This window comes from Akebia trifoliata, chromosome 14 (assembly GCF_017979445.1).
Source record: "Akebia trifoliata isolate Shusen 1 chromosome 14, ASM1797944v1, whole genome shotgun sequence".
Lineage (NCBI taxonomy): Eukaryota > Viridiplantae > Streptophyta > Magnoliopsida > Ranunculales > Lardizabalaceae > Akebia > Akebia trifoliata.
The window spans coordinates 6,654,920-6,681,221 of NC_141388.1; the positions used below are offsets into that span (position 1 = coordinate 6,654,920).

Sequence of the window (26,302 nt, forward strand, 5' to 3'; positions counted from 1 at the left end):
TGATCATAGAATCATACAACCAGTAGCAAAATAACACAATTACACCCAGACTAATCAAATCACACAACACCACTCACAAGTGAAACCAACGGTTGTGTGATGTGATGTGATGATGAAATAAAACATGAAATACAACAAAAGAAAAACACTTAATCAAATAAAATTAAAACCATCTTCAGTAATCTTGAACGGGCAACGGCTCATGAGCGCGACTGATGAAGAATAACTCGTACACAATCCCAGCTAATCCACCTCCAATCAAAGGTCCGACCCAGTAAATCCAGTGGTTGGCCCAGCTCCAGCTTACCAAAGCCGGTCCAAACGACACGGCTGGGTTCATCGATGCACCATCAAAAGCCCCACCAACGAGAATGTTAGCTCCAACAATGAAACCGATCGCAATTGGTGCAATTGTTCCCAAGCTACCATTCTTAGGATCAATGGCTGTCGCGTAGACTGTGTAAACGAGCCCAAAAGTCATCACGATCTCAAACACAAGTGCTTGCCAAACGCCCACTCCAGCCGACAAGCCGAAAGCTGGAGTCTCCTGTTAAAATAAACCCACTTACACCGTTAAATTTTACGGAAAAATAACTAACTTATTAACGGTTTATTATATATATAAACTGACCATTGATGTGACGAATCTGAGGAGGAGGCAAGCCACGACTGAGCCGAGAAGCTGAGCGATCCAGTAAAGGATCCCGCGAAGAAGAGTAATGTTTCCGCCTAATAAGGCGCCAAAGGTCACAGCGGGGTTAACGTGGCCGCCAGAGATGTTGGCGGCGACTGAGACAGCTACGAAAAGGGCGAAAGCGTGAGCCAAAGCCGCGGCTATGAGACCTTCTGGACTGGTAGGGCTGTTGCCTGTGAGCTTGTTGAAAGCGATACCAGAACCCGTTCCAGCGAAAACGAAAATGAGTGTTGAGATGAACTCGGCTAAAGCGGCTTTCAGTGCCCCTGGGTGAGTCATCTCATCCTCATACCTCCCTACTGTGATCCGACGGTAGATGGGTGGTGGTGGTGGCATCTTGTTTCAATCGAGATCGAACGGTTGAGATTGCGAGATTTTGGAGACTCTGTTTCTCTCTCTCTCTCTATAGTCTAAAGAGATCTTCACGTCTTTTGTAGGATCTGATCTCCACGTCTCTTATTGGCGACTTATAGTGGAGTGAAGGGCAAAGGTAACTGGGAGTAGCCGGTTTACCGGTCAGTATAATAGAAGAGAGAGAAATGGAAAGACAGATAATTAATGATTTTTTTTTTTTTGGAAAATTTGAATGTACAACGACGTTGGACACAAAACAAACAACAACTGATCTGTAATAAAGATTTACAAATTAGTAAGAAATCTAACCGTTCGTTTGATATAGCTGAGATGGAGAAGGTTAAATAAAGGATTCCTAGGGATCATTAATGGTTTTCTAGTGATAGGTTGGTACTTGAGGAATCATTAAGGAAATGTTGTTAACTTACTACTGGTTGTACGATAAGGAGTATTAAATAAGCCAGCGATGTTTCAATCCTGTCTATAGGCCATACTTTGCTTTTCACCTCCAAAACGCTGTCTGAATGACGCGTGTCAGTTGTCAATCGAAGCACGTAGTGAGACAACGTGACTACTTTTTTTTTTTTTTTTTTGAGGTTTTAACTTTTAAGGCAATCCTTTGTCCACGTGAAAATCGTGAATAAATAAAAACGATCTTTTTATTAAAAGGGAGATTTAGAGATGCCTCCTCCAATTTTTTTTCAAATATTAGAGATGCCCCTATGTTAGCATACTACTTACATGCCTCCTTTGACCTAAGTTTTCTTTGAGAGACTAATATAAATGACCTAAAGGTCTCTTCTAGCTGATTACCTCTCCCAAGAACATATCATATTCAACTTAGAATAAAAGTTTTGTATCTTCAAGCCTAAGATTTTGTGTTCATCTAACCTCAAAGTTACTTTATTACAAGAGAGGGCTTTTGGAGAAGTAAAAGATGAATAAAATTTTGAGACTCGACAGGTTAAATATAGTTTACTTTAAAGTCTAATAGCTTGAAAATGAAAATTTTATGACATTAACATTTGACCTACAACATCTAAAATACGTGTGCATTTGGCATTGTGGGGTCATTATTTAATATTATATAATTATATGTATTGAATGTGATTTTGATCTTATCCTAATAGTATTTGAATCCAAATATCTTATTCTTATTAGGACTTTGTTCTTATCCTAATTCAAAAATATATATATTTTTCAACTTCAAATCAAATTTCAAATTCTCCATCAAAGGGATGATGACATGGGAAGATGCCCCTAGAGATTCTCGATTGATTTATTACAAATCTATATTTTCTGACATCTTAGTTGTTTGCTCAATTCAAAACCTCAAACCAAAAAGTCTTTTTTTTTTTTAATACAAAAAAAAATTGATTAATGCTGGAGTGATCTTAGTGAGGGGATATCTCGACGTGGTGGCACACGCATACCCATAGACATGTTTTTTTTTTTGTTTTGAGATACAAGTAAAACACATCTACAGATATGCACGCCACCACGTCAAGGTATCCCCCGTTGAAGTCACTCTAACATGTCAAAATATTTTTTTATTTAAAAAATCATTTTTTGTAACTCCAAAACTTTGAAATTGGAAGTAGTGATTTAAAATCTCTGATGTAGAGAAGTGAGAACGAGTTTAATCCAAGCAACAGATGAATATGTCGCATTTGCCAATTAGCTTATTTGGTAAGCTCTTTGAGTGATAATATTAGAGACTTGAATTCAAATCCTACGAACACCAAGTTATTGAACTCATTAAAAAAATTAGACTTACCAATCCAAAAAAAATAAAAAAAAGATGTATATGTCATCATGTGTGAAAGGTAATTTGCTATTCTCTTTAATATATAAACATATTGATACATTCCCTTTAAATGAGATATTCTCTTTATAGATTTATAAATCAAAAATAAAATAAAATAAATTGATAAATAATATATAATTATTATAAAAAAAAATTATCAAATATGATTTTAATTAGAATGAGTCATGAAAATTCATTCAATAAGGGCAAAATTAAGATGGTTTCACCATCATCATTAAAGATTTAATTCCCATTTTTTTCCTTTTGATAAGAGACAAGGGTTATGTATATGGATTTGGATTGTGTCATTTAATGGACTCCAAGGAGTACGTATTGCTTTATGACCCATTAATTAACTTTAATATTTAACAAACATTTGACAGATTGGATTGATGCATGGGTAGGCAATAATCATGGTGGGATCGTCTGATACGATGGTCATAGTTTGCTGGTACTCACTTAGAAAAAACAGGTATAAAAAATACAGTACTTTGTTCTTATCCCATCTGTTTTCCTTTAATCCCAATAATTTACATTTCTAGTACTAATGAAATGAGTTGTTTAACATGTTTTTTATTTAATTTGAAAATGATTTTTTTTCTAAGTAATCTTGAATATTGGGCAGGAGCTTGATATTTTATTTAGTAAATTTTTTATTTTTGAATGATTTCTTGTTATTGTCAAGTTCACCATTTTTTATTGTTGAGTTCGACAATCTTTATTGTTGAATTCAATAGTAAAAATTGATGAATTCGATGCTAATAAAATTCACTTATTTTTATTTTTTTATATTAAAATACATAGAAAGATGGACTAAAAACCTTAACGTAACAACTTGTCTAAATGTTAAAAAAATGTACGGAATGAGATTAAAAATAAAATTTTGCTAAATGAATTATTAAGATAAACCTTCAAATTTAGGGAATAAAGAAATTCCACCACCAAAATCCTTTTAAGTAATTTTTTTAAAAATTAAATGACATTAAAAAAGTGTGACAATGGGTCACTTTCACCAAACAATGATCTTCAGATAAGAATGTTTGATTGAAAGGGTTTTAGGGTACTATTGCCACCGACATAGTGCTGTCAATGGGACCCGCTATAAAGTGCACAAGCTAATCGGGTCTCAAAATCCGGGTCCTAGACCACCCGGTCCTATGGTCGGATCAGGCTGAATAACCCACAATTTTTCATATAAATGTTACAAAATAATTATAATATAGAATTGGGATCTGTTTACTTAGGAAATTGAACGGATAATGTCATATGTTCAAACAATCTCATCTGTTGGTATGTGTGAATATATGAGTTCACTTTTCATAAGTAAACCGATTCTAACCCCTAAAATATAAGAGTAAGATATAAAATCTTGTGCGCATATGTTAGATATACCACATGAAAATATCTCGTTATCAATTGTAGATGCAAAAAATTATGTTACCTTGACATCTGTGACGATGTCACGTGATCTCTCCTTATACTTTTGGGTGTATTTGCAAAAATACTATTCCGACGTCTAAATTAGAATTTTTAGTATAAAAAATATAGGGTATTTTCATAGAAAATTGCATACCTTTTAATACCTTGCACCTATGTATTTATAGAGATTTTCTTCTTAGATTTTTTAGATTTTTCTCTTTGATTTTTGTTTGTGCGGTTCCCTCCTTTTAGGGTCTTCCATTGATTTTTGCAAATATGGTTAAACCCCTGATCCTAAGAGATTTGATGCTTCCAAACTTTTATCGTTGACCCTCATAATTTGATTGAACGAAACGATCGATCTTTCTTCCCCTTTTGCTAATTCAGACACTTGACGAAGTCATCTCAAGATTGTCACGTGTCATTTTAAAAAAAAAAATGTCCTCCACACTAAACATTACCGAATGAAGGTCATCCTAACTACATCTCAAGTATCATTACATTACTTGGACAACACGTAAGTGCCTTCGAAAATCAAGGGTGAGATATCCTACGCCTCGCAAATAGTGCTTAATTCATGTGACACGAAGATAACTACTAATAAGAAACTTCCAATAAAAAATAAACTTGGAATATAAAAGTCGGATTTAACATGATTCAAAGGGGAAAGCTACAAACGAGGATTCCAAACGAAATTAAATATTTATAATCTTTGATACTCATAATTATTTTATTGAATTCGAAATTGAATTAATTTTTGGAATATATTTACAAAGAGCCCGATGTAAGCAACAATGAGAGGTTGTAAAATGAAGGATTGAAGGATCTCAAAGAAAATATCCTCACGATAACGTATACTTTTCGGAAATGTCATCCAATGAACCTTGAACAGAAACATGAATCGGACCTAGATTGGCCTGGCTTGATATAAAAATAAAAATAAAAAGTTCATCCCCTGAGCCTCGAACATAAACATGAATCGAACCTATATTGGCTCAGTCTGATAATCCAATGGGTCGAGAGTAAGACTACTCAAACTTGGTCCACAACAAGTTGGGTCAGGAAAAAATCCGATCCATTGACAACCATAGTAATTGTAGTTCCGAAATTGACCTATATATGTCTTGTCAAGTGTCAATTGATTACTTTGAATTCACCCAAATGACTTAAATATATATTAAAATTAAGAAATATTATTTTATTTAATATTTTAAAATTTATTAAATAATTTCTTTGTTGGATAAGCTTTTTTTGATAAGTCATATTAAATAAAAACTACAGAATTTGCTATAAGTTACTATCTGATTCACTGAGTTCTAAATCTATATGATCTAAACCTAAATGTGTTTGAATCGGTCATTACACTCAAGATTCAGAACAAACTTACTCCAGGGAACATTCCTTGATATTGGACATTTGTCTTACGAGTCTCACCGGTTAGGTTTGAATTTTTTTTTTTTTCTTTTTGTCTATTTTCGTTATCTTTATTATTATTATAATGAGAAAAGACGGAGTAATAGTGATTTGAAATCAAAATTTGAATCTCACAAATGCCCCAATTTTTAGAATTAAATTTAATATAATCAAAATCATTTTAAAGAAAATTGCAACCCACTTTATTTTCAAAAGTATAATTTTTTTCTTTTTTTTTTACTATGTAATCATCAAAAAGCCAAAAAGTCAAGAGTCAATATTTTAAATTAAAAAAATGTATAGTACAAAATTTGGACTAAATCCTAACCCTACAATTGTCATGATTCAAGAAGGGTAGAAAGGACAGAAAGATTGTGATACCACATAATTCAATCTGAGGTACTTGTGGTGCTAATCAACTTAACTTAACTAAGTTGAATTGGTTAATTATTAAGGTATTTAAGTAGATTGTTGGTACGAGCCCAACCATTCTTTCAATCACATTGAGAAAATATTTCAAAGATCTAAGAATAGTTGATCACGTCAAGCACAGTCTTTCATGAAAGGGACAACTTATTATCTTGCAAGACTTTTCCTGTAATTAACTTGAAGATCCAAAAGAGAATCTTCCAGAATCAGAGAATCTCAATAAATTAAAAAAAAAAGGTGATGTGTTTGTATGATAATTAAGGAAAGGAATTAGTCTATAATTTAAAAAATAATATCATGAAAATTATTTCTTTCGAAGAATGGTTCAATCATTTATTTTTTATTTTCTACAATTTTAATTTTAATTTAAGCGTTAGAGAGTGTTTAATAAATATCATACTGGTGTCTAATTAAAATCAATGTTGAGGTGTTCGAGATAAATTCAAGAAAAATATATTTACAACAAATAAGCCTTTTTGATACATGTGCATTTGCAGATGACACCTTCTAATTTCATTAATTCGAGTTGCCTCCATCGGATTTTGAATTGAAGTAATTTGATTTTTAATTTTTTATACATGATTAATCACCCCTATTCACACAAACAAATTAATAAATAAATAAGGAATTAAAAACCCTACCAAATGGATGGTGAGGATGACACGTTCCAACTCTACATATGATTAATCCAAATCTTTGGAAGATTGGCCGAGAAAAGTCAACACGATTGCTTGATGTGTGTAGCAAAGAGGGGGAAAAAATACTTTGAAACTTGAAAATTGATACAGATGTCTTTATCAAAATTTTAGCCAAACAAAGAAGGGTGGGAAGATTTATTATTTCTGCACGTTAATGGTGGGTCCCATGAAACAAAAACAGTGTTGACAGGCTGGATTTCTGATTTGTTGGATTTAATTCTTTATTTTGACAGCTATACTAAATCCCCCCCCACACCATGTGGCGTCAAATTAGTGGCAGACGACCATCACATGGTTAGTGGGACCCACTAGCTTTTTTTTACTACCAAATCCACCATCATGTCTGTTCATTATATTATTATAATACGAGTTGTATGGAATCCTTATTACAACACTAGAAATCTCCTAATATAACTAGAGATTATTTATGTCTCTGATCTCAGCCCCTCTTATCACATGTATCGCACGTATCTTTAGGGCTCTCACCTATGATGAATCCACGTCTTGATTGAAAGAAAACGTGAAATCCCAATCGTTAAAATACAAAATTCAATCCGTTAAGTAATTTTTTATGAATCATTTGATCTGGAAACATCGTATTACATCTTTTTCCACTTTAATAAGATTAGTTGGACGATTATATCGTCTGATTTGACTGAATTCTAGTTTAATAGATGAGATCAACAACTTGATTGGTTTAAAATAATAATAATAAGAGAGTAGATAAGGGTATATAATAAATAATTCTTCCACTACTTGCAAGTATAATAAATTTGAATGCCAAACATTTTCAAATTTAATAATGGCACCCACTTGGATTGTTCCCTTTCGTCCTTTATTTTATCTTCAATGTTACCAAATCTCTATCTGTCTAATCAAGAGAAAAAAAAAAAAAAACAAAAAAAAAACACTTTTTAAATGATCTCAAGGCGTAATTTGTGCTTATATTCTGTTAACTACATTTATTTATTGCGTCGTGATATTCGAACTCGAAAAATTTTACTCGAGCGATCGACGTGGCAAGTGCACAAAGTCATAGATCTTTATTTTTCGGGATACACAAGGAAAAAGATCTACGATTCTGTGCACTTGACATGTTGATTGGGTATAAATTGCGTGAAGATTTTGGAGTTAGATTATCACTAGTCTTATTTATTTATCTCGATCTTAGCTATTGGATCGGTTTCTGATCAACCCTAGTTTAATCCTTATTGACTAAATTCAAAATGTTTGAAGAGACGTTATTAATGAAATATATTATATCATATATATATATATATATATATATATATATATATATGGGAGATATATATATATTTTGGCAGAATCTTATCCAAATGACTATTTTGTAGATTGGACAAGGACTGCAACTTGAGTGGAACCCAACCCATGTCTAAGCTGATCAACTTGAGTTAAGATGGGCCTTGGGTTGATGCTGATGAATTCGAGTTTGGATTGGAATGAGGTTTTGGGCTAAACCCAACATCACCTCAGTCCATCCTCTATTATACATTTAGGGCTGCAACCTGTGCGGGCTAGCCTGAACTAAACCCAATTGATGTGCGAGCCTGGGCCGAGAGCCTAGGTTAGAATATCTCTACCCTATTTCAAATGGGGTGGAACTCAGGTTGAGGGTACAAGCTACCTGGCTCAACCTGAACCCGATGCTATATATTAATATATATAACTATTTTTATATTAATTAAAGATATTTTATTTAGTTTTTTTATTCCATCTTATTATGATGACTTGTAGACAATTAGTGAATATTACTGTAAATTTTGGTTTAGTATGGATCGTCTAAATATTCTCTCAATGGTGGATTTGAAAGTTTTACGCCATTTTGGTTTAGTGGGGCCATGATTACGTTATGATGGTTGTGATTGACAACTTATGACAATTATAGATGATGATGATGGTATTTAATGATTTATTTTGGGATATAAAACAGAAAAAGTTTCACCCAGCCGGATCAGCCCAGCTAAGCTTGGGCCATCTATGTAGGTTCTGATAGCCCATGTTTTAAAATCATGATGCTTTTAGGCCTAGAAGCTTGGACCCAACTCTAATCTAATGGTCTGACCCGTTAAACCAACCATTGAAGAGAACCTAGGCATGAAATGTATGGGCCGTTAATGGGCCTTGCAGGGATTGTACTAACTACTAACTGCGCATATTGGCTAGGCTATGCTGTGTGCCCAGCCCTATCCAAGTCCTACTGAAACCCCTACTTGTAGTCAGCCATGTTCCCTAAGGCGGTGTTTGTTTATGCTATTTTTCAGCGTTTATTGCTGAAAAAAATTAAATTCAGCACTTTTGTCAAAATAGCGCGTTTGTTTACTCTATATTTTCAGCGCTTACTACTGAAAATAAGTGAAAAAAATTCAGCACTATTTTGATACTGAAAAAAAGTGCTGAAACGGTAAGCACTTCGCTTTTTTCAATACGGATAAGTATGCCCTTTGTTTTTTTGAGCATGGACAAGTATGTCATTATTCTTCAAAGGATATTACCTCTTATATCCCATGGATAAATATATAAACACCCCACAAATTAATAAACCCACACCATGGCTAAATTATTTTGTCTTATATGGGTTAAAAGTTTTGGAATGAGTTGATTTTTGGTGAGGATGATCTCTACAATGAGGAGATCATCCTCACCAAAAATCAGCACATCTTGAAACTTCTAACCCTATCAAAACAAGTTCAAGTACCGTAAATCATCTTTTTTTTAAAAAAAACTATTTTTGACAAGTTAGAAGTTTCAAAATGGACTGCTTTTTGGTGAGAATGATCTCTAGACCATATAGACCATCCTCACAAAAATTTGCTCATTCCAAAAACTTTAACCCATATAAAAAAAAAAAATGGCTATAGTGTGGGTTGCCCTTATTAATGCATAGAATGCTTTTATAATTACACATCCTTCATTTCCATCGAAAATTATTCATCCAAAATTAAGTTCTTTTAAAGTTGATTTCAAATTTTGGTGACTTGAATAACATTATTATTTTTAATTTAAAATTTATGGGCTTTTATAAATAGAAATTATTATTTATAAATTGAAGATTTGAGTATTATTTATTATTTAAAAATAAATTATATTTTAATTTTATAAGAAATAATATATTTTATTGTGTTTGATAATAAATAAACATTTGAAATATGCAAACAATGTGTAATATGATTGTCAGGGTAACAAAGACAATTTACCAGTTTCAGCAATGTGGAACAAACATGATTCAGCATCTAAACAAACAACTTTTTCAACACTTAAATTCAGTGCTTATAAGTTTCAGCGCTTAATGCTATTCAGCACTTATTTTTTTCAGTTTAACAAACAGCACCTAAGTCTAATCTAAAATCCTAAAAGTATCAGCGAGGCTTAGTTTCGTAGTTCCTTCACCACAACATACATAATTACACCAACCTCCATTGGATTCTCTTTCAAAGAACATGTTGTTGATAACGAGTAGAGAAAAATAATGGGTGAATTAGGACAGTAAAATTGCTTTGAGACAAGTAGTTCATTAGGTTGTCTTCTTGAGAAATAAGGATGCAATTAGGTTTTTAGCGAACTTATCTTCATTCATGATATGATGAGTCCAATTTAATCAGAAACTGTATGTTCTTTCAAAGTTTGCACTATCTCTAAAAGAATTTGTTACACGGGATTTTTAATACATGAATGCCTCTTCCAAAATCTATTTAATTTAAAGAAAAGTAAAGCAAATTAGGAAGAGAGGGATTTATTTAACTTTTTATGATAATTTCCATAACCGAATCAATCCCTTTATAAAGAGAAATAATCTCAAAACACATCCATTAGAAAATGGATAAAGAAACCAATTGGAATACGAAACTCATTGGAGGTATTCTTTGAGTGAAAAATCTGTTGGAACTACCGTTGGAAGCAGACCTTAGGCCGAAATCCAATAAGCCCTATTTGGTACTACTAGGAACCCATTCAGGTTAAAAAACTGTTAGATGCCCCTAGGTCCAATAAGGGGTAGAAGAGACTTCTATTTATAGTGTTTCAAAACAAGCAAACTATTTAATTTATGCGAAATGACAACAACCAACATAATTGCTTCATTCCACATCATCTACTTTTCAGATTAACTAAATAACACTACAAACACCATATGGAATTTAAATTAATTTGAAATAAGATTAAATAAATATAACATATATCTATATTTAATACAAGTTTGATATTTACTAAAGAATCTCTGATGTTTGAATTAGATTAGTAAAGGAGAAAATTGTGTTTATATAGTTTTATTCCCTTAATTTTTAAGAAATTTCTCACATACGCTCCTACCATTACTTACACATAGTTACCTCTTTCTTTTATTTTTGGAGATTGTGATCATTGTTTTCAAAAAGAATTCCATCAATTATCGGCAGATATAACATTCTCGAACTACCATCCTTGACTCCCCTCCCCAGCATAGATAATGAGATATATTTGAATAAACATATATATTTTTGCTCTCCTATATCCCTATAAATGGGCATACATTCATTTTGTCGCAATTAACGCTTGGTGTAAGACCAAGAACACTCCTATTCTTAAAGTCATGTTAATGTTAACTCCACCCATTGCTAGACAGTGTTGATGCATCATTCCGTTTTTTACTCACACAATTTTTAACAGAGATCTTTAAGTTTCCAAATTGATTTTACTTGGATGAGTTTCAATTCTTTTTTATTACTTGGGTGTCTCCACTGTTGGTGAGACTAATCCCATGGTCGCACGCATCGATCCACACAATTTTTTTTTGGTCCTGCTATTGAGTAAGTCTATTTTTTTAATGAGATCACCCAAAAACTTAACCAATTAAACTAGTTGGCATCTTCAAAAATTTTGATATAATCATCGAGTAAGTTTATTTTTAATGAGATCAATAATTCTATACTGACAAAAGTTGAGTAGTTGATTCAAATTTTTATAATTCGTTTGGATAGAAAATATAAAATAGTTAAGAATAAAGTAATTTTTAAAAAAATAGAAAATAATTTTCTTTTACTTTCTAAAAAAAAAAAAAAAATTATATTTTAAAAATAAAAAAATTACTTTTTTTTGTGTGTGAAATCAAACGGGCTCTTAAACAAATGGAGCTTGTCATTTTTACACATATGCTCGTACACTGAGTTGGACCAGACCAGCAATTTGATTAGTTATTTGTCAATTCCACACCCTAAGTTGGGTCAATTGGCGGTCGCATGCCCACGTCTCGATGATTCCAATGTACAAATTGACACAGGTGGAAGTGAGACAAGTAGTACTGTTTGATGGTTAAAGTGTGAGATTAATTGGTTCACGTGGTAAATGAGTGAATCTAATTTTTGTAAAGTAGGGGCATCATTAAAGTGTTCGTTTGATGCTACTTTTAACTTAACCATTTCCAAACTAGTTCTTAGCATCCGTATTCAGACTTCAGTGGTACGGAACCCATACCACCGCCACCACTGCCACTAGTATTTTGTCAAATTTAAAAATTAAAAGAGTGTTTTAATAGTCAAAGACTTTGATTAAGATGGGAAAGTTGGATATTTCCAGTTGAATCAGCACCTTCAATCCACTTAAAACAAATATGATTTTTATTTTTATTTTTATTTTTTATAAACGGATACGCCCTTACACAGCGGATTAGACTAGTACAGGAATTTTGCCTAACATTTATAGGCCATAATTTTGTCCAAGGACTAGTCGTGAGGGACATGTAATACCCGCATATCACACACACCAGGTAAGTGAGGGTGGATCCTCACAGGTGGTCCTTGAGGAATTGCTCATACTATGTATCAAACTCACAACCTACGGTGATTAACTGCTTATTGGTCTTAATTTATTTTCATTATTGAGGCATTCGTATTATTTTCTTAATTTTTGACGATAACAACTATTTCTTTCATTTAATGTTGACATGATATTTTCTTTCCACAAATTTTTAATCGAACTTCTTAATCTTAAAATCATGATCTCCATGGTATTGGTCTTCTAGAGTGCATGAGCTACCATCATGTTTCCAAGGAATTTGGCGATAGTATCATCCTTCTCTATGAAAGGTTATGAGGAATTGAAAATCTACAAGATTGGAATCTATGTTAATCATTGAAAAGAGAAGGTAAGTTAACAAAAGGAATGTCCCATAGCACTATCATGGCTGCGTAGGCAAGGTTCGGAATATCACATTGCACGTTATTAATGTTAAAGTTGTTAGGTAATATGCTCTTCTTGTCATGGGAATCAAGTTTTGTGCTTCTTCCCACCTTATCTTATCTTGTTGGAGATCTCAAGGCTATCATTCCAATGGTGAGGGTGTGATTTTTTTATCTTAATTTACCTATGCAATTATGTTTAGTTTAGTCCCGCATCTCATTGCCTTGTGTCTCTCCTTATAAGTTCATGAGTGTCTTCATTCATTGTCAATTGATTTTGAGTTGGACCCCCAAATTTATTATAATATCAGAGCGGGTTTTTTTCTCCTCTATGTCACCCACCAGTTCATATTTTCACGTGTTTTAGCCCAGTCCAATCTACACGTGCGGGGCGTGTTGTGTTTAGTCCCACATCAGACACTTATTGCCTTGTCTCTCTCCTTATAAGTTCTTGAGTCCAATTGATTTTGTGTTGACATATATAAATTAAAAAAAAGGTTATTTAAAGAAATAATAAATAAAAAAATTAAGAGAATTCAATATGTTTTTTTATACTCGTGAGTTGATTTGAGATGATTCAATTTTAAGCTTACTCAGTTAGGTTTTGAACCAACTCATCATAGCCATATCGTCTGCTTTCTTCGCTTCTTTAGATTACGGAAATTTAAATGAAAACACAGCCTCCATCAAACAAACAGTTGAGATGTTAGGGAATCTAAAAAAAATATCCCTAGAAAAAAAATACTAATCCTGATAATAATCACTAGGAATTATGTATTTTTCTTCATATCTCAACCATGTAGTTGATGGAGTCCTAATAATACGAATTTAACAATTCTATTGCCACCCCAATTTTTACTTAAAGTGAGAATTTAACATTTCTACACCAGAATTGCCTCATGAACGACAAATAGTTTCCTCGCAAATGACAGAAAGAGATGAAGAGTAGTGTGTAATTGATTCCGACGACAATTGTCTCGTTTGAAATCTTTGATGTCGATGGCAAGCTCTTTGATTTCTACGATGAGAGAGTAAAATTTTTGTTATCATCATTCTTCTCCTAAATTAAAAGGATAACTATTCTTACTCTATTCAGTTCTTTTCTTTTAATTGGGATGTGATAAGTAAATGTTGGGGTGCCAATAGAAACTCTTTAAAAATTTTCTCCCAAGATCCCGTCCAACAAACCAATGAGATGGTGACATGTATGGAGATTATATAAGTTATTTAGAAAAGGAAAATTACTTAAAAGACGTTGGCGGAGGGATTTATTTTGAAAATAATCCCTCAGATTTTGCCGTGGATTGATAGGACATTTATCAAACTTTTTATTTCTTAATGGTTCCTCAGTATTGGCAAACTCACCACTTTTTTATTTATTGTTGAGTCCACCACTTCTTTATTTATGTCAAACTAGACATGGTAAAACCCACCAATTTTAAATTTTTGAGTTTTTTTTGTTTAAAATACATGGAAAGATTGAGTAAAACTTGAGATAACGAACTTGTTTAGATGATTTCAACCCCAAAAAACCATTTCTTGATTGATTTTCATTCAAAAATTAAGAAAAAAAGTGGAAAAAACCATTGAAAATGACTTCTTCTTCCTTCTTAAATTCTTTCTGATGGAATGGAGCCTCCAAAACTCAATTGAGATGCCAAAAATTCAATTTTTTAAATAAAAATGATGAGTTCGAATGGTTAAGTCATTCAATCGTGAGAAATGTGTGAGATAAGGTCCAAAGAGTGTTAAGACAAAAAAAAAAAAAAAAACTTACTAAATGGACTATTTAGAAAAAAGTCCCTCCGTCAAAGTCTTTTAAGTAATTTTCTGTTTAGAAAACCACTTCCCCCATATTTGTTTTGTTTTGTTTTTTGAAAAAAGAAGGATATTGAAAAAGGGAGGAAGTGAGACCTTTTTTCCTATTTCATTATTTCATTGGTTTGGTGTAGGGTTGTCAATGGATCAAATCTAACTTGAAATCCAATATGTTCCGTTCCAATAACGTTGTGTCTAGATCAAAGATTTAGATTTTGATAAGGATTCAAACCGATAAGGTTCCAATGTGATACTTATACCATCATTTTGCTTCAACCATGTCCTGATTTGATAGGTATCTAATCTAGTAAAATGTGCGAAAGTATATAATTATGGTCACTACATATGTTACAATATAGAGTCGTGGTAATATGATTTGCTAGATGCTAGGTGGCATATTCAATGGACTCTTTGACGTGCCAAGTTCGGGAACCATAGATCTGTGTGCCTCAAGATACACGATTGCACTTCCCCATAAAAAAGTGTATCCCGAGGGAACCAAGTATCCCAAGGTGCACATATCTATGGTTCCCGAACTTGTCCACATCTGGGAGTCAATTGAGTATGCCTCTTGGCGAGTCATATTATCAAGACTCTACAATATATTATGAATAATGATGAATGCACGCATTGGGTAGGCAGCTGTCTTGGCGAAGGCACAAAATCGCACATCTTTTTTCTGTGTATCCCGATGAAAACGATCTATGATTCTGTGCCCTTGCCACGTCAGCCACATACTAACTGCGTACCAAGACCGCAAGCATTCATCATGACTCATATATTATATCAAAATACAGAGAGTTTATTTAGACCTGCTTTATTGGATTGGGTCTGGATAGGAATATTGATAAGAGTCCATTCCAATGCTTGTCGAATTAGTTAATTTAGGTCCATTCGATCCTTATCAGACTTGCACCAAATCTGTACCTATCGTTATCGTTGGGCAGTTAAAAAAAAACCCCTCATTGAGCACTGCTTCTACTTCTCGAACCATTTGTTGGAGCCGGCCTATCATTCTTCTTTAAAATTGATGGTTTGGACTCATTCTCTAATATATGTATGTGTTAGTTTTTATGGTAGGGATGCTTTTTGAATATTTATTATAGGAAATTAATGCTTAGATGCAACAAACATGCTGTATGAGTGGTTGAGAAGCTACTGAATCTCTCTCCCTAACTTACAAGTGGGGGATGTGTGCACTGGATTGTGATTAATATAATTTCTTACTTCTTAGCATATAGTTTTAAAGTCGAAAACTCAACTGGGAATATCTACCGAGTCAAGTTTATAACAAGATAACTCGTATCTGACTCAATGCATTTTCTAATTAACTAGGTCGGGTCTTTGAATTGACTCAGAGATTTATAGGTCGATCACTTAAAAAGTTGGTTCCACTGAGTTTCAAGTTGACTCAGGGAGTTTTAAAACTATGCTTCTTAGTAGCTTACTTGTCTATAAAGTAAGAAAGTATGTAGTTGTAAAATAGTTTATTATATGTGAAGATAGAGAGAAATATATATTATTAGTAAGGATAGATGGAGTGGAGTAGGAGGAGAAGAAGAAGTAGTAGTAGTGGTGGAGTGGAGGAGTGGAGGAACAAAGTATGTATCTTCTTCTGTCCACCAACCAAATCATGGATGCCTTTCTTGCCCCACCAACTATTGCTACTGCTGGCGTTGCCTTACGTGCTTCACATAACCATCTATAATAATAATAATTCGTTACGCCAAGAATCTGCTCTCCTTAATCTCAATCTCATCCATTGACTTACTCTCCTCTCTCTCTCTCTCTCTCATTTTAATTATGTTGTAATAGTATCAAGATATTGTGATATATTAAGTTAAAAAAGGACAAATTAGAATAACTAACTAGTAGCCCACCACTTCGTAGTTATCTTTAAAATTAGGGTTTGTAAATTATAATTGGTGATATTTATTTTTTAATTAAGAAAATGATGGTGCCCTGATCATGAGTACGTCATTCTAAGTGTCCACGCTGCCCCCTTGCTCCCAAACTCATTACCCCACTTTTTGTGTCTGAATGTGTACTTGATAAATCAATACTCAACTGAAATTGGAATAGATTACTCTAATTTCAGGTCTACTTTTGGTAATCCAGGAAGTATCCCCACCTTTTGTGAGACTAATCTACTTGGGGCGCATGCATCAACTCACTTTGTCATGTGTTACGAGAGATAAGTAGCCATTATACGCGGAAAGGCATATAGAAACTCGAAGTCACGACCTGAGGAGAAAACCTAGTCGCTTCTTACCATCTCGGCTAACCCTTGATGGTTATGTCTACTTATTTTATTGTTGGTGTAGGAGTAAGATACATTCGGAATGATTTTGAGACTGGTGATGGATGGGAGACTTTGGGTTAAGTTGTATCCAATCGAGAGGATTACAGGTGGTCCCAAGATCTCTTCTCACCGGAAATGCAATTGACAAGGTTGATCCATTGAAGTATGAAGTGATACTAGTCTCAAGATGAAAATTAATTGTCTCAAATGGTAATATGAATCCCGTGAGATTGTCATACGTACGTAAATCTCAAGTTAAAGTATGCATCAATAATAGGATGGAATGTGACATCGTTCTAACATGTGGCAAGCATGATGAGTAAACGACAAGTCAAACTTTATACTAGCATATTTCAACATTATTATAATTAATATAATCAAAATCAACATGTATTACAATCAGAGACTTCATAACTATAAATTAGTAATAAATGAAGACTTAAAAGCAATTGAGCAGATTGATCAAGGAGACCTGAGGATCAAGGAGCTGGACCATATTTTGTACCTATAGTTGGAAACGAAAGTTCTAAAATAAATGGTTTTGAATATTTTAATATGTGAATTGAATTAGATTTACGATAATTCTAGTTCTGAATCTCCCAATACATAATAGGATATCAATGAGTATACGATCAAACATGAAAGTGATTATCTCTACCAATATAATCCAAAATCATTGTGCACACGGCATATAAATAATGTTCAATGATGCCAAGTTTCTAAGGAAGAACTATGATATTTGAATATTCAATATAACGTTGCAGCACCAAAAGCCCCAACAAACACGCACTTGATACTTGACCACAACAAACCAAATATCTTGTTTTTGGGTCCATCCCTTTTAGTATTAGAACCTTGACTGTAGAATGTTAGATAAGTGTAACAAATTGAAACTGACCCATCCACATCTCTATTTGACACCTCAACGGCCATCCAATAATGATTTAGGCGTGGAGAGAACTAACTGCTTACAACATAGATTTTATATTAATTCAATTCCCTTAACTAAAGGTAGATTAATACATTTTTGGTTTCTAAAAGTATACCATTTACATCGACATATATGCTATGTCCTGATCTTCTATTTTACCTAAAAACTCCTCATTAATTGTCAATGGTGTTTTTCTAAAGTTATTCTGATGCTCAAGTTAGGAAGGGATGTTATTGACTATTATGGGCGCAAAAAAAAAAAAAAAAATGCAAATTGATCCTCTATAGTTCGTTTTTCTTGTAGCACCTTGTGACAATTTTACATGGTTGACATAGTGGCCAAGAAAGAAAATTCTCTCTGTCCAAATTTGGAACAGTGATCGCCCTTTTTCAAATCCTTTAGTCAATTCAAAAATAATTTTTCCTTTCAAAATAATAAATTCGAAACATATTATAGAATCCCTCTTAAAAGGGAGAGATCTTGAATTCAAACCTTGGCTTAACTTGTGTGTATGGTTTGTGGGATATTGCATGTAGTAGAGTATTTGGGCAAGATGTGGTGTTCTAAGAGGTCAATTGCTTGGTCTTGCTAGTCGACCTACGGGTTTAGACACCCCCGTCAAGAAAAAAAAATTACTCTCAAAAGAAATATCTTACCATGTGTATTCTCTTATTTATAGCTTCACGATCTTCATCTTTTAACAAGCTCTTTGTCTCCATGATTTTGGAATCATAATTGATTTGCTTAGTTTTCAAAATACTTTTTGTATTTTTATTAATTTTGACAATTGATTCATCATATGACATTGAGGAACAACTCTGACCTACATATCGAATCAATATTGTAGTATACATCTCATGATCCTTAACAATATCCATTATCTCTTTATATCATTTTTGATAGTACAATATCAATATTGTAGTATATTTAGGGTTAGGTTCAATAGCCAATGAAAAAAGTCTACGTTGGTAGCGAAACGTGTTGTCTTATGTGGAGTTAGGATTTTGCGTTAACGATGAAAAAATTAGTTGTGGGGGCAACTAAAAGTGGAAAAAAAAAATTTGTGGGGGCAATATCTGTCCCAATAGCTCACTAATCCATCGTCTTTGAAAATTCTTGTGGGGGGCAAGTGCCCCCATTGTAAATCCGTCGCTGGTCCTATATGAGTTAAAAATTTCATAATGAACTAATTTTTTTTCTAGACTATCTCTATAGTGAGGAGATCATCCTCACAAAAAATTAGTCTATTCCAAAACCTTAGACCTCATCAAAAGTGATTTACAAATTATCAGTAAAAAATTCTTCAACTTGTAAACCACTTTTAATGGGGTTAGAAGTTTTAGAATGGGTTGACTTTTTTGTGAAGAGGATTTTTGTGGTGAGGAGATCATCCTAAAAATAAATAAAATCAGCTCATTCCAAAACTTCTAAGCTATATAGGACGAAACGTTGGCTATTAACGTGGATTTTTTATTTTTTTCGTTGGCTGTTGAACCTGACCCTACATATGACTCATATTTATCTTGAGGTGACACATACGAGAGATAAAATCACATTTTTTATTTATGTATCACAATAGATGCCTCTTCTCAATTTCAACGCTTACTCGTGTCCTCAATCCAGACCATCCAATAAACAAATTGAACCCTGGCCCAAATGATTGTCAAACAATAAGATACTAATCCAATAATTAGATGAAATATTTTAAACCAAACAGCACATGGATGATGAATAGTTTATATTGGCTAATAACCAATTTAAGAATTTAAACCAAATAAGGGAGAAACAAAGACAGATCAATGAGTGAAGGACTAAATTAACAGAATTATAAGCAAAAAAAGAAAAAAAAAAGAAAGGCAGAACCGCAAATTCCGTTGTTCCAGGCTTGCAGTCCAATCCTCTTTAAGGAGAGAATCGTTGAGAAATAAAGGAATGGGTTTGCTTCAACCTCTACCGAATCTCACTCCTTATCTGGCCTCCTCATCCTCAAGTAAGCCCAGTAAATGGTGGGGAGCATGCTATTATCGTGCATCCATCTTTGCCTTGCTTTATTTCGTGACTTAGTTGGCAAAGTGTGAGAAAGAGAGTGTGAAACGGACTTCACATTAACAACCTTCACTAATTTTATTTTAGTAATTCATTTTATTATCCAACCCCACTCCACCACTCTTTCTTATTCTTTTTGGCTTATTTTCAGTTACAATGTTTTTTGTCTCTTTTGTTTGTTACACGTGTGTACAAAGGAAATGCAGCTAGACCAATCAATTGACCAGCTTAGCCAGATCAAACATCAATTTTTTTTAATAATTAAACTTATGTACTATATAGCTTCCAAGGTTGGAAACGCAAGGGAGGAAGATTGGCGGACTAATTCACGGTTACAAGGGCGGCTTTTGACAACTATAACTCTTTCATTCACTCTATATATATATAAATGTAAAAGGCATACTCTCCCACATTGCTTCCTCCATCATCTTAATTCTCCTCTCTCCCTCACTTCAACTTGTCTCCTTCTTCTTAGCTCTTGTTACTACCTATCATTATTAATGGATATGGATATTATGGAGGAAGTTATGGGGTCTAATGACCATGGTCATATTGTTAAGGGTAAGCGTACCAAGCGTCAAAGGCCGTCGTCCCCACTTTCCGTTGCCATGACCACTAGCTCCTCTAGTGTAGGTGGTGGTGGTGGAGGTGGGCACGACCAACGCTCCCCGACTCCTACCACCTCGATTGAATTTACGGAGAGTACCGAGGAAGAAGAGGACATGGCCAAGTGCCTAATTTTGCTAGCTCAAGGACACGACAAAGATGATTCGAAGCGGATTGAAGAGAGTGGTGCAAAGGAAAGGTTTATTAGTCGAAAATTCACGGAGGCGGTCACGACAACTAATGGTGGTAAAACGGGATTCTATGTCTACGAGTGCAAGACTTGTAATCGGTGCTTCCCTTCATTCCAAGCGCTCGGTGGGCATAGAGCAAGTCACAAAAAGCCCAAGGCTATGGTTGAAGAGAAGAAGATGTTGGTCTTATCAGAGGATGAAATTCAATTCAATAACAATAGCCCACCTCTTCCTTTTCAAATGGGCAATAGAGCTCTCTATGGTAATAACAAGTCTAAGGTACACGAGTGTTCGATTTGTGGTTCAGAATTTTCATCAGGCCAGGCCTTAGGGGGTCACATGAGACGACATAGAACGCCCACGATCACAACCACAACCACAACCACAACCACAACTACAACCATGACCCCAATTATATCCGAATCTCAAGAATCGAAGAAGCCAAGAAATGTTCTAGCATTGGATCTCAACCTTCCAGCACCCGAAGAGGATCGAGACATCAAATTCTCGTTTGCATCGAAACAACAACCTCTCGTCTTCTCATCCTCTGCTCTAGTGGATTGCCATTATTAGGAAGGAAAAAAGAATTAAACCCAAAATCTCCATCGATTTCGATACCGAATTAATGTGAAATTTTATCATTGATTTTATTCTTAATATTCATAATTATTGATTCTTTTTAATTTGATCTTCTCTAATGGAATTATTTGTGTGGATGGTGGCCTTTTGTTCACGAAAAGTGAGTGAGTGATTGAAGCATCTTCTCTCTCTCTCTTTTGTGGTTTTGTTTTTAATTTCTCTTGCAAGTGAGAAGGCCATGTGTAACAAGTCAAGAGAAAGAGAGAGAGAGAGAGAAGGATTGGGGTTTCCAACACCAAAAGTCTTGGATTAGGTTCTTTTGTTTCGTTTACAAGAAAGCTAAATCTATCTCTCCGTTAGTTTTATTAATGGAAGAAGAATAAACAGAAACCAAGTGAGTTGCTAACTGCCCATCCCATAAGCTCCTATGGATCTACCTCTAGTACTCTGTTTTTTATTTACTTTTTAAATAAAAAGTGATTCAGTGACCCTCCACATTCAATATGCCACGTGGTACTATTTCAAGTCACTGAACCACAAACTCGACTTGGACCCACATAACTAAAAGACAGATTTTAACAGCCAATTGATTTGATTTGATTATCTTTTCATCTCTACTGACTTCTCCATTTGCTTCTAGCACAGTACCATATTAACAGATCCCTCCATGTACCATTGCTGAATTGATTTCTGCCTTCGCTTACACGTGTTTGTTTGTTTATAACCAATGGCAACATGACAAGTGTAAATGGGTTGTGTCTGAATCACTTTTTTGGAAAATTCTCCTATAAAAGTATATGTGGACCCACCTTCAAATGTGGTGTTAAATGGTTTTTGACCTTTAGTGGTATAGGTGGCAGTGCTTGAATGTCCAGCTGTATCACTGAGCTGGACCAGTTGCACATTTTTCTATATATGCAATCTAACAGTAAATCTGTAATATCAAGGTATCTCATCAAGATTGGTTATGATGAATCTTGTCGTGCTCTTATTCTTGGCTCGAGTCTCCCAAATCATATCCTTAGATTTCATCCCTATTTTCTGTGTAATTATATCCCTATAATTAAGTTAGTAGAAATTTTAATAGATTAATACAAAAAAATTCTCAATCAAATTGTATATTTGATCTTGATTTAATTTTTGAAAATTTCTGATTATATTAGATTTTTCCTACTTGTATCATAACGGGAGATTACAACGTGTGGTCAAGCTAAAGCTTTAGTGAGTGGAACGTTGGTCGTTATCAATCTAATAATAACTTCACTTGTTATTTGTGTCCCCATGGTGCATTTACCATTTTTGATTTCTAGATTCCAAAATTAATATAACTCATTAGAATAATCTGATGATAATAGATCTTTTATAACACTTTTTCCTTGTAGCTTCCTCTACTATTTCCCCTGTTAGTCAAGGCAACACCACATCAAAACAAAATAATTCCTAAGGTATATGGATTTAATGGTCTAGATTAGATTTGAATTTTTTTTTTTAACTACCTCAAGATCTTTGAAAATGGATTGCCACTCAACTTCTAATTTTTATTTATTTATTGGTAAGCATGTTTTTAAAAAGTTCAGTAACTCGGTGTTGGTGGGGTTTGAACTTGAGTCTATGTTATCATCCTTCAAAGACTTTACCAAATAAGCAAGTTGACACCTATCAACTTCTAAATTCATACGGAGTGATTTTCATATCTTGTTAATATGGTGCTCTCCTCATGTTTTAAATTGAAAAAATTATACGGAGCAATAGGAGAAAAGGGCTATAGAGGATCCGGTCCCAATCCCGATAAGGTTATGGCTATATTTTTCAGTTTTTTTACTATTAAGATCAAAGATCTCATTTTTTGAACTTGATGAATTTTAAGGTACCCATATCAAGTTAAGATGATCTAATAGGCTCTAAGATCATTGATCATCATGAGCACCAAGAATCCCAACTATTGATGATTTTGGAGCCCCAACCCATTCTAATTTGGTACCTAACAAGTTACCAAATCAATCTAGAACAAGATATACAACCCACAAAGCTTTGGCAATGTTATTCTAGTGTCTAGGTTAACTAATGTTGAGTTTAATCCTACACCGGATCCTCATCGTCTTGTCTCTCTTCTTATAAGTTCCTGGACCTCTCCACTCATTATCAATTGGTTTTGAGTTGGACCCCCAAATTTATCAAGGTATAAGAACATGTATTTTTTTCCTCCACGTCATCAAATTCATATCTTCTTTTAGTTTATATGCGGGACGTGTTGAATTTAGTCTCATATCAACCGATTTGATAGCTAGTTAGCTTGTGATGAGGTCTACCCAATCAAGTCTCTTTAACTAATATCTCAAATAACACGTGTCCTTTTTTCTTTAATGTATAAAAGTATGTCGTGTCATGACGAAGTAGGCGATGCTTTCCCTTTCTAGATAAGATTAAATTGAAGAGAACAGTTACCTAAAATATTTGATCATTATTGCACTTTGAAGTTGTATGTTTGGCTTCAAAGGATGAGTGAGAAAGTAAATAACAAAATAAAGAGACGCGTAGTAACTTGTTAATGTTTATGGTGTACACGTTTTGATTGTGTTTGGTAAACCACACATGTGACACACTTTGCGTGAGAAATCCAAATACATGGAAGAGAGGAGATAAGCGGGTCAATCGACATTGGCACATGAAAGTCTGTTACGTACAGCGTCTTCGAAGTTCACACACACACACACACACACGCACTCAAATCTTCTTAATTTAACAAGGTTCACGATTCCATATTGTTGGTCACTTGGGTATGATTGACAATGGGAACACGACTGACCCGAACCAAATTTGACCTGCTCTGATTACGTCATTTTTGCGTCACGGTTACAGTACCTAAATCCATAGTTCTAAAATTTCGGCAAGTTGATTCAGAAGAACCCATTAAAGGGACTCAGTCCAAGAAAGAAAAAAAAAATTGAAAATGGCCAAGTGGTCAAAAGCAACAATTGTATATTTATTTAAATTTTTCTAGCATGTTTCGTGGTTTTATTCCTTTAAAAAACCATTGACCCACATATGGTAAAAATATTGAATTTTTTTTTTAATTATGTAGGTTCGAATCCTGCCTCTTCCACTTGTTTAAAATCTCAATAATGGAACTAGTTGCGGAATAATGGAACAAGTTTGACTTATATTTCGACCCAATTGATTTTTGAGTTAAATTAACTTGGTATTGGGCCAACTCATTGAGTCCAAATAGAAATTTAACTGAGTTTCTAAAGTAGAAATCCTAGGGAAAGCTTATTTCTTTTTATCACAATTCATACAACCATAAAATTTAAGAGGCGAACTCCAACGCCTCCATTGCAAAGTATATAAATTGATATGTACATATTTTTTTAAAATTTTACGATAGAAGGAAAAATATTATTTTGATAAAATAAGAAAAATTAACTATTATTATGCTTAACTGAAGCCTTAGGTATAAAGAGCCAAAGTTCCACACTGTTTTATTGCAATCCCAAGATGAGAAAGGATTAAATCTAAGAGTTGAGAGTCAAAACGGTGTCCTATTCCTACAACAATGTTAAGTGTCTACATGGCATATTTTTGTTAGAGTTCAAATACATTGGGATATGTGTACGACTTGGTTAAGAGCCCTAGATGTTTTAGACTCAAAATAAAAAAAAAAAAAAGTGCTATGTAGACACCTTACCTTTATCAGAAGAACGAGAAACCGTATTAAATCCTAAGTCTAAATCTAAAATTATTATTATTATTATTATTTTTACTAGGAAGCAAATATGAGAAATGCATTAATAAAGATACCAACTCCTATGTTGGTTAAAATCTTGTTCATACGATTTTGGTTCGAACCTATCTTCACCTACTAATTATTGACCACTATTCTTATTTACCTAAAAAAATTATAAAAATAAAATGAGAATTTAAAAATCATTTCATTTGTACTCTACAAAATATCCTTATCGGAAGAATTATCTAAGTATTCTTGAATAACTTGATAAAGAAAAAGAAGAATCACTCCCCCAAATATACTCATTGAGGTCTCATAAAATAATAGAAGTTAACGCAAATAAACAATAGAAAAAGTAGAATTCCACTTCTTTTGTATATGATCCACAGATTAATCATCGAGTCTTTCTTATGATTTCGGTGACCGTATAATTTTGGACCCTCTATTAAATTGATTCACCCCCCCCCCCCCCCTCCGCAAGCTTGAATTCAAGTAATAGAAATCTTTAATAAAAGAATAGTTGAATCTAAGGGTTTACAAGTTGTTGATGATGTAGAGCCTATGATCATAAAATTAGTGGGGTCAAAAAATGAGTCATTTGGCATATTAGAGATGTCTTAGTCAAATGTTGTAATTGTTTCATCATGCCCTATAGCTAAAATGAGGTGTGGCCTGAGGTGGAGTTAGGATTTTTTTTGCAGTGGACGTCAGATCATCGTTCTTTATTTTTTAGAAGATATTTATCAGACAAACCTCACTATTGCATTGCAAAAATTCCCTTGGAGTTCCAATGACTCCAAGAGAACCTTACTTTATCAAATTTGTTACCTAACAAATATTTGAGTGAGATCCACATCATTTTAAAATATTAAATACGTATAATATCCTTATTTCATTAAATCAAATACATATTATATTCTCCGTCTCTCTAACCTTTCAACATCTACTCTCTCCTAAAACTACGAATCACACTTAAAAATATTTTATTTATTTATTTAGTTTTTAAATCTGAGTTTTATCAAGAAATCCATTTGGTTGTGGTGTTGGATTGCCAATGTATCTATGAAGGCCCAATAATGATTCTGGGAGAGACCATTAATATTGATAAGAGATAGGATACA

General features: G+C 33.7%; 2 protein-coding genes across 2 annotated transcripts; one reads left to right on the forward strand and one right to left on the reverse strand.

The window, feature by feature from the left end:
* LOC147385870 (aquaporin TIP1-1-like) lies at positions 1-1,148 on the reverse strand. Its single transcript, XM_086423114.1, has 2 exons — positions 632-1,148; positions 1-547 (listed from the first exon to the last, which is right to left on the reverse strand). Exons 1-2 carry the CDS (start codon positions 1,028-1,030, stop codon positions 176-178), a joined length of 771 nt encoding a protein of 256 aa, XP_086279240.1. The 5' UTR covers positions 1,031-1,148; the 3' UTR covers positions 1-175.
* A 19,227-nt stretch (positions 1,149-20,375) lies between these two features.
* LOC147385871 (zinc finger protein ZAT5-like) lies at positions 20,376-21,576 on the forward strand. Its single transcript, XM_086424283.1, has one exon. The coding sequence runs from the start codon at positions 20,582-20,584 to the stop codon at positions 21,449-21,451; it is 870 nt and encodes a 289-aa protein (XP_086280409.1). The 5' UTR covers positions 20,376-20,581; the 3' UTR covers positions 21,452-21,576.
* Positions 21,577-26,302: the final 4,726 nt, after the last annotated feature.

Bases quoted from the DNA above. Each gene is read 5' to 3' on its own strand.
- LOC147385870 (XM_086423114.1), bottom strand. From the start codon at position 1,030: ATGCCACCACCACCACCCATCTACCGTCGGATCACAGTAGGGAGGTAT. The intron at 548-631 runs GTCAGTTTATAT...TTATTTTAACAG, and splicing joins TCAGATTCGTCACATCAATG to GAGACTCCAGCTTTCGGCTT.
- LOC147385871 (XM_086424283.1), top strand. From the start codon at position 20,582: ATGGATATGGATATTATGGAGGAAGTTATGGGGTCTAATGACCATGGT.